The 9,039-nt window shown below is 36.6% G+C and overlaps 1 protein-coding gene across 3 annotated transcripts in view; it reads left to right on the top strand.

Moving 5' to 3' along the window:
- Positions 1–8,553, top strand: part of KDM4C (lysine demethylase 4C) — a 507,818-nt gene extending 499,265 nt beyond the window's left edge. For all 3 annotated transcript variants that reach the window (XM_036737952.1, XM_036737951.1, XM_036737950.1), the window contains 2 exons: positions 3,887–3,979; positions 6,694–8,553. In XM_036737952.1, the coding sequence (XP_036593847.1) occupies positions 3,887–3,979; positions 6,694–6,870 (270 nt within the window). In that variant the 3' untranslated portion in view covers positions 6,871–8,553. The remainder of the gene's footprint in view (positions 1–3,886; positions 3,980–6,693) is intronic.
- Positions 8,554–9,039: the final 486 nt, after the last annotated feature.

The raw sequence follows: 9,039 nt of genomic DNA on the forward strand, positions 1-9,039 counted from the left end.
AATGACCAACAGGAGTTACATCTGCTCCCACCATTACCTTATTACATTAATGTATATGTGTCTTACTTGATAGAATCAGAATGTAAGCTCCTTGAAGGCACTTATTTAAAAAAAAATGAATCTCAGTGCTTGGCACTTAGTAAGTGCTTAATAAATATTTATTGCTTAACTGATCCTAGGGGTAGTAGGGAATCAGTGGAGCTTACTGAGCAAATGAGTGACTGGGGGAGTCTTCTAATATTTGCACTGCAGATAGTTATGTCACTGTGAAAATGTGATTGACTATAGAAAACCATCTGTTAAAACTTACCTGCTCCCATTTCATTTTCAAGGATGCATGCATAAACCATTCTCTTACGTTAGAGAGATGAAAACTCTTAAAATTGAGTAGGTTGTATATTTAAGACTAGTAATCAGCATCATCATGTTCAGTTAGGATTTATGATGATGTATCAAAAGTGGCTTGGTGGGTATACTGATAGTTTAAAAATTAAAACTAAATCAACTCAATAAAATATATTTCTTATTAAATCTCTACTTTGGGCAGAGCCTGGGGTAGCCACACAATTTAGATAGGATACATTCTCTGCCTTCATGGAGTTTATAATAATAAATAATAATAAAAATTACCACTTCTACAAAAGTTGTTTTCAATGCCACATTATAGATATCCCATCCAGTTATTATCTTGACTTTTTCACCTATTCATTCTTACCACTGAATGACCAAAGGGGTTTATAGTTAATAATTCACTTCTTTTTAAGTTCATAAAAAGAACTTTATTGAGTTGTTTGAAAATTTTAACACTTTAACTTACATGAGGTTTCTATTAACTTAATATTTTTAACTGTTTTGTCAAATTTCCTTTTTTAAAGCAGAAGTCAAATATTTCTTTCACTTCAATAGATTCTATCTGCCATTTTGGGAATGGAGTGGTCTAACTAGGCCGATTTTTAAATGCAGATTTTAACCAGTATGTTATTTAGATAGTTTCCCACATTATACCAAATTGATCTGTAGTATATGCACATTTTGTGGGGGAGAAAGTGGGTATGAAATGGTACAGAGAATGTGACAAGACAGTTTCAAAATTATTTAATGTTATCTATTTAGCATTTGAAGATGGGAAAAAAATGCATCACCATTAAAGAAAAGTTTGAACAAGAGTATCCCAGTTTTAATAACTCACTTTTTAGGTTTTGAAATCTCTTAATGAAAACAGAATAAAGCTCCAGTCATTTTGTTAAATTGAACAGTATATCTTGGTTTCATAATTTCCAGTAGAATAAAGTCCTTGAGGGTGGGGACTTTTAAATTTTTATTTTTACATAATTTAATGTTTGTTTTTCCATAATGTAGCACTTTGCATTTAGTCAGTGCTTAGTAAATAATTAATTGGATCAAATTGAATAACTTGATTTTATATGAGAATTAAATGAACAGCTATGCTGAAGGAAACAAAAAAGCTTTGGGGAGAATTTATTTTTAGTATTTTATTTTTCCTCAGTTACATGTGAAAACAATTTTAACATTTGTTTTAAAAACTTTGAGTTCGAAATTCTCTCCCTTCCTCCCTCCCCAACCCCCCCATTGAGAAAGCAAGCAATTTGACATGTTACGCATGTGTAGTCATGCAAAACATTTCCATATTAGTCATGCTGTAAAAGAAAACATAGACAAAAAAACTCAAGAAAAAATAATGTTAAAAAAAGGTATGCTTCAATCTGTATTTAGACACCATCAGTTCTTTTCTGGGGATGGATAGCATTTTTCATCATAATTCCTTCAGAGTTGTCTTGGATCATTGTATTGCTGAGAATAGTTGTCATTCATAGCTGATCATCTTACAATATTGCCGCTACTTTGTACACAGTACATTTCACTTTGTGTCTGCTCATTTAAGTCTTTCAGGTTTTTCTGAAAGCGTCCTGCTCATCATTTCTTTTAGCACAATAGTATTCATCGTAATCACATATCACAGTTCATTCGGGTATTCCCCAATTGTTGGGCATCCCCTCAATGTCCAATTCTTTGCCACTAGAAGAGAGCTGCCATAAAAATTTTGCTATAAATACATATGGGTCCTATTCCTTTTTGGAAAACAAAAAATTTTATAAGTGAGAACAAACACCACTTATTTATATGAAATGGGTCACAATCCCCAACCTAGGAAGACCTTATTCCACATTCATATTTAAAGTAAATAAGACATTGTATAATGTAAGGATACCATGAAATATAACTCTCTGTCATATATTTTCCATAAGGTTTATTCAAGTTGTGGCATAATTTAAGTCAAGTAAGGAGTATCTGTACTAAATAAATTCATTTCTTATTTATGATGACAAAATACCTTAATTTTTGCATAGTATAGATGTTAGAAAATATTTAAGTCATATAGATGATATCTTCAAGGGGGGAAAATGATCAGTAGCTTTTGAAAAGACATAATTATTTCAAAGATGGATCATTTTAAGATTCACAGAATAAAAAAGTTGGAAAGACCTTCAGAGGCCATCTAGCCCAAACCATACTTGACTAAGAATCCATTCTACAACATTCCTAACAAATGGTCATTTAGCCTCTCCTAGAAGTCCTGCAATGATGAGGAAGCAACTGTCTCCTGAGGAAGTTCATTCCACTGTGGGATTGCTCTAATTGTCAGGGAGTTTTTCTGTATATCAAATGTAAACATGCTGCTCTGACATTTCTAACCATTACTGTTGGTTTTGTCCCCATGGCCCAAGCAGATTAAATCTCATCTTCTTTCACATGACAGCCTTTCAAGTACTAGAAAATAGCTGTCATGTCCCTTCCTAAGTTTTCTCTTAGCCAGGAAAAACACTGTCTTATCACATTCTCCAATCTTCCCACCATATTGATCACTTCTCTTCTGCTCTTTGTCATTTCCTATAATACCATAACAAGAACTAACCTTAATAATCCACATGTGACCTGGCCAGGGCAAAGTATAGCACAATTATTAGCTCATCATCCTCTCTACTAGAAGCAACAATTCCTACTTCTGACTCTGTCTTTATTCTCATTTTCTGCGAAAGAGATGACATTGGACTAGATCAGAATTTAAGTATGATAAAGCTCTTCACCTGTGATGAATATTTTTAAGAAAGTGCATCAGATTCAATATAAGTGGTATTTACTCCATTGTCAATTCTCCCTTTCTCTTCAATGGCCTTCTATAACCTTGAAATGTGGTACGTTGAAATTAATTTCTGCCCTCAGTAAATTGGAAACAATGTAAAAGCGTCTCCATTTTAGATGATGTTCATTCATTCATTTAGCAAATCACATACAGTCTGGTTTGTAGATGATGATAAGATACTTTAGATTATTCCCAGCCATTTAGATAGAGCTTGGCTAACATGAGGTTGGAAGCTAAAATTTTAATGTGGCTGTAATTGAAATAAGAATTTGGTTTGGATGGATTTTTATATACCGTGATAGTCATTATTTTTTTTTCTTTCTGAAAGAAAAACAGCCCTCCTTTTTATGCTGTCACAGTTTACTAAATAAATTAATGACCCAGATGGGCCAACCCAGCCTGTTTGCAACAAGTCTGATTGCTAAATTTGCTATAATCATGTATTCTGTGAAATAATTTGAGCTGCAACTACTTTTCACCTTTGTTTTTGCTTTAGGGAATGCAATTTTCATATCTCCTCTCCTAAGAACCCAATTTTCAAGAATTTTGGTACAAGAGAATGAATTTTTGTTAGGAGCTAGGTGAAGTCAGCTAAGGAGATAGCAATTTCTACTTCCTGTGCCATATTCATTGGTGTCTGTATTTCTTTTTCTTTTTTCCTTTTTTAGTGTCTTTCCTATGAATTCTAACTGTTGTTTTTTTTTAATCTATGTTTTTTGTTAGGTTGAATTTGAAGATGGATCCCAGATTGCAATGAAGAGAGAAGACATCTACACTTTAGATGAGGAGTTGCCCAAAAGAGTGAAAGCTCGATTTGTAAGTGCTAGAAAATGTCTCATGTAGCTACTTGTGTTCATTCTCCTCCTTCATTTCCTACACTCACTATTAAGAATTCCTGACACTGATGAAATCATGGGTCTGGACCAAATTCTCCTCCCCTCAAAAGCTCCTATAAACTACCTTGGAGTAAAATAAAGGCATCCTTAAATGCTGAGCATTATTCAATGTTTTCTTAACTGTTCGACTATCAGTTGCAAAATGGCTTCCTCATTTATGAACTAAGGAGAATTCCTTTTACAATAGTGCAGTCAGGAGAATTGAGATTAACAATAATGCTGTTCACCTTCTCCAAAAAAATACATCCTTGGAAACATATAGAGAATCTTCATGAGTGAAAGAAAACTTATTTGTAGAGAAGGAGGTACAAGAGAATCAAGTGCCCCATTTAAGACATTATCCAAACATCATCTTATCAAAGGTCCTCCAGGCTTCAATGACCTTTTAGTGGTTTAAGCCTTCTATAGCCCTTGAAAGGAATCCTCTTTTAAGATGCTAGAAATGGTTGCCTCACTTTCCGTGTTTTTCCCTTTTTTAGAACCCATTTTTTAAAGACTTAGTTTATTTAATGAGAACTGGAGCAGATGACCTCTGAAATTATTTCCCAGACCTTTAAAAAAAATCCTCATTTCTATACAAGGCACAAGAGTTGAATATTTTAGACTTAAAGTACCATCCCCCTAATGCCATTAAATGAGGTGTTTTCTTTTTTCTTTCTACTTGAATGATAATTGCTTTGTTCCATAATAGATTTGACTTCAAATCCTTCAAGAACCCTTCATAGTTGACATCATCTCAAATAAGCTTCTAAGAGTTATTCAGAGCAATTAGCTCACACATTCACCTTTGCACTTCTTTTCTCCTTCTCAAAGAATTTCAGACTCACCCATCCCCCAAAAGCTAAAAACATGGCAGAGAGAATCTATGTACTGTCACACATATAGCTTGGGTCACTTGTGTCACTGACCTATTTGGATACACATTCTATGTTATATAATTGAGCACTGTCAGAAAATCAGACCTTCAGAAAGAAATGGACAGGGACTCACTGAATATCTCCAGTGGCCAAACAAATATCCCTAAATAGAGTTTAGCTCAGTTTATTGACTCACATGATTACTTGTTTCTATTAGTGAAAACTTTCCTTTTCCTTCTCTTTTGTATTTAACAAATAAATGACCAGCTGGCATTATTAATAATATGCTTCAGTGAGATGAGGGCCAAGATGTGTTTTTTGAGGATGATGAGCCACACACACACGCACACACACACACACACACACACACACACACACACACACAAATGATGATGATGATGATAAACTATGGACCCTAGAAGTATTACAGATATAGTGGGAAGGGTACTGCATTGAGAGTGAGAGGGCATAAGTTCAGATTCTGGCTCTATTTCCTTCCTCTCTGACCTTAGACACGTCACTTAACCTCTCTAAGTCTCAGTTCCTCACCTTAAGTTTAAGGGATTGGACTAGATGTCTTTTAAGGTCTTCTACAATCTAGATATCTTCTAAGATGTGTTCTAGCTCAAAATCAATGAACCTGTGATCCTCTTAAAGTACTACATGGACCGTTATGCTCCATAAGAGGTTAGCAGACTATATGGAGATGCCTTCAGGTTCTGATGATTTCTACTCTCCCCTCTGTAACACAAGCCCATCTGATGAGACATTTTTCACAAGAAGCAGCAGTCCACCTCAGTGATTGTGATGGGTTATTTTCTACTAACTTCAGAAACAGCCCCATTACTTTTTATTGTCTCAGAGAATTACCATAGCAACAGTGCATAATTAACTGTAGCTACTGGTAAATTGGTTTTATTATTGCATTTGAGAAGCTGGCTTTTGCTGTGCCTTCACAGTGGTAACACTTTCAGAGATGTTTTATTTTCTCCTGTGATAACTCTAGCCTTTATAAAAGTGAAAGATAGTTCAGTAGCAGCATTCTGCCAAAGCAAAATTAAAATGCCTGCCACTGATTTGGGGAGAAGGGAAGCAAGCCATGGAACCCCTTTGTTTGATTCTAGCATTTGCATCTTGGTAAGATTTGGCAATCTCCCACAGAAGTGACTTGCTCTTTTGAAAGACAATTATCTTATTACACAGCAGGGGACAGTTTTTAATTCCCCTTTTCGTCACTTTATTATTTAATTGCTAGCAATGGTCCCTCAGGGGCTGCTCCATTATTTTTGGCTTTGCCAGCCCTGGCTGCACTTGTCTGAGGCCCCTAAACTGGGCATCCATCTCAGTCACCTTGAATAAAGGGTTGTATCATATGCTCCTTTATGTACTTTGCTATCATTAAATATAATGTCTGAGGTCAGTTGAGCAGGCAGCCCTGGAAAACATATTTAGGAGGCTAAGAAAGCAAATCTAAAATGTGTTTGTAGCCCTCAGAAAGCTCCCTTGGAGCATCATGGGAAAAGCCATAGAGTCCACTTAACCCTTGTGGACCTTAATTTCCTCATCTGTAAAATATGGTAGAAGCACCTTCTAGTTCTAAAGTCCTGTGATCCCAATATCGAGGACTTTATTAGCATGTCTTTTCTGCTGTCCCCAGTGAACTCTGACTTCCATCTGCATAAATTAGATCAGTTTCCATTTCTGTGGGTGGTGTTTGCCAAAATGTCATGTTCTTTTGGAAAATGTAATCTTCAGCCTGAGTAATGCCTGTTTTTAGTCCACAGCTTCTGATATGCGGTTTGAAGACACATTTTATGGAGCCGACATAATTCAAGGAGAAAAGAAGAGGCAGAGAATGTTAAGCTCCAGGTTTAAAAACGAATACGTGGATGACCCTGTGTACCGCACTTTCTTAAAGAGTTCATTTCAGAAGAAGTGTCAGAAGGGTCTATAGAGTAACTAGGCCACCCAGAGAATCATGGCAATGTACACCAAGGAAGTAAAGATGTGACAACGGATGACCAGCCGTCGTAACAATATGCTTCAGTGAGATGAGGGTCAGGATGTGTCTTTTGAGGATAACGAGTCAGATTTCTAGGTTTGGGCCACAAAGAAGGTTTTAATACACACTGGATTTGGCACATCAATGTAAGATCATTCCCAATCTCCTTCTCACCCACAAGCAGTAATTTTGTATAATTTCGGATCAATTTTCTTGAGTGAGCGGGAATCATAGTCAATACAGACATCATCTAAAAAGAAATCCCAAGCATGGAAGAACTCGACAAAGCCTGACTTAGGGCTTTCAGGCAGGAAACTTTTGTTGGACTCTCTCTCTCTCCCTCCCCTCCCCTCCCCCTCCCTCCCTTTCCCCTCCACTCCCCTGAGGGCCAGAAGTCTTTATACAACAAGGTAGGAAGAGAGAGATTTGAATATTTTCCACAGTCAGGGAAGGACTTTAACTTGTTTGTTTTAAATGGAAGTTTTTATAAAACATTTTTAAAACAAAGGCAGCGTGTCTGGTGCTGAGACATTATGCACCTGTGCTGTACTTGTAAAAAGCTGTTACATTTTTTATATCACACTTGCTCTTGATTGTGGGGACTGCGTTGTTGGCTTTTGTGAATTTTTTTTGGCTTTTAAGGAAGAATTCTTATGAATCATCTGGGCTTTTGTTTTGGTTTGGTTTGGGTTTTTTTGTATATTTAAAGAGGAAAATTTGGGGCAGTTATTTTTAAACACTTTTTTTTTCGTAATGCTTATTCCAAATAGATATTTGTAAAATACAGGTTTCTTTCATCATGTGTTTGTAAAATTAGAGTTTAAATATATATGCTTACTTGGCTAGTTTTGAACTAATATAATATGATTTTCCTTTTTAAACAGCCTGCAAATGTACTGGTGTTTAAAAATAAACAATTCCATTTTGCTCCAGCCCACTGTCCTCTGGTGTGGTTAGTTACCTCCCTGACTCTGTTCCAGTAAAAACAAAAAGAAAGAAAGAAAAGAAAAGAAAAGAAAGAAAAGAATCAGTCATGGGAAGAGGTTCTAGGTTGATGGCATTAACAACTGCCAGACCTGAGAAGGTTTTCCTTCTCTGCCACAGACCTTTTGTATCAGCATGTGATTAAGGATTTAATGTTACTTTAGAAAAAGTTAGCAAATATGTTTTCCCAAAGCGCCAACCTAACCTTGTTTTTTTTTTTTTTTCCTAGCTTTTCCTTTGAAACAGGAGTACTAAATCTGAAGGCTTGACCCTTACTTATCTCCTTTTTATTAGAGGCAGCATAGTGCAATACATAGGGCATGGACTTGGATTTAGGAATATACGGGTTCCAGTCCAAGCCCTGTCACCTACACTGTAGGAAAGTCATTTTCCATATCTGTAAAATGAAGAGGGTGGACCAGAATGCCTCTAAGAGAACCCTCCAGCTCTGTGTCTATGATCCTATGAACCTTGTCTGATGTTACTCGTGCTGCTCAACACCCCTGAAGGGTCACAACAGCCACACTGACTAGGCCCACTATGTATTTATGTTACCATATCTGTTGACTGGGCTTTTATTCTTCCATGATTGGCTCTCTAAGTACACACCCCTGCAGCAGTTACTCCAAAACTTTTCTTCTCTCCTCAAGCCTCCTGTATCCCCACCTCCCTCCTCAAGAGAGAGGACTTTGTCTATACTGAAAAAAATAAAGGCCATTTGCTGTAAACTTCCTTTTCTCTCCTATTCTACACAGCCAGACCCCTCAATGTAATCTTCCATCTTGTCTCACTTTGTTCCAGTCTCTGATGAAGAGAAACTTTTGGTAAAGAGACCCTTTACTAATGCTAAGCCATCTACTCGTGCCTTGGATGCCATGTCCCTGACCCTGGTCTCTTTTGGGAGCTTGCCCCTTCAGCCATCCCTTCTCTCCTTCTCCTTCTCCTTTTATATAGTGTTTCCTTCTCTATAGACTACAGACACGTGGTGTATATTCTCTGCCCTTTAAAAAACAAACACCAAATGTTCACTTAGTCCTGTCATGCCCTCAAACTAGGTCTGCTGACTTTCATAGCAAACTCTTATAAGAATCCATCTAGAGCTGTAAGGGACATTAGAGGCCATCTAGTCTAACTCCC

Source organism: Trichosurus vulpecula, chromosome 9 (assembly GCF_011100635.1).
Source record: "Trichosurus vulpecula isolate mTriVul1 chromosome 9, mTriVul1.pri, whole genome shotgun sequence".
In the NCBI taxonomy this organism is placed as follows: domain Eukaryota; kingdom Metazoa; phylum Chordata; class Mammalia; order Diprotodontia; family Phalangeridae; genus Trichosurus; species Trichosurus vulpecula.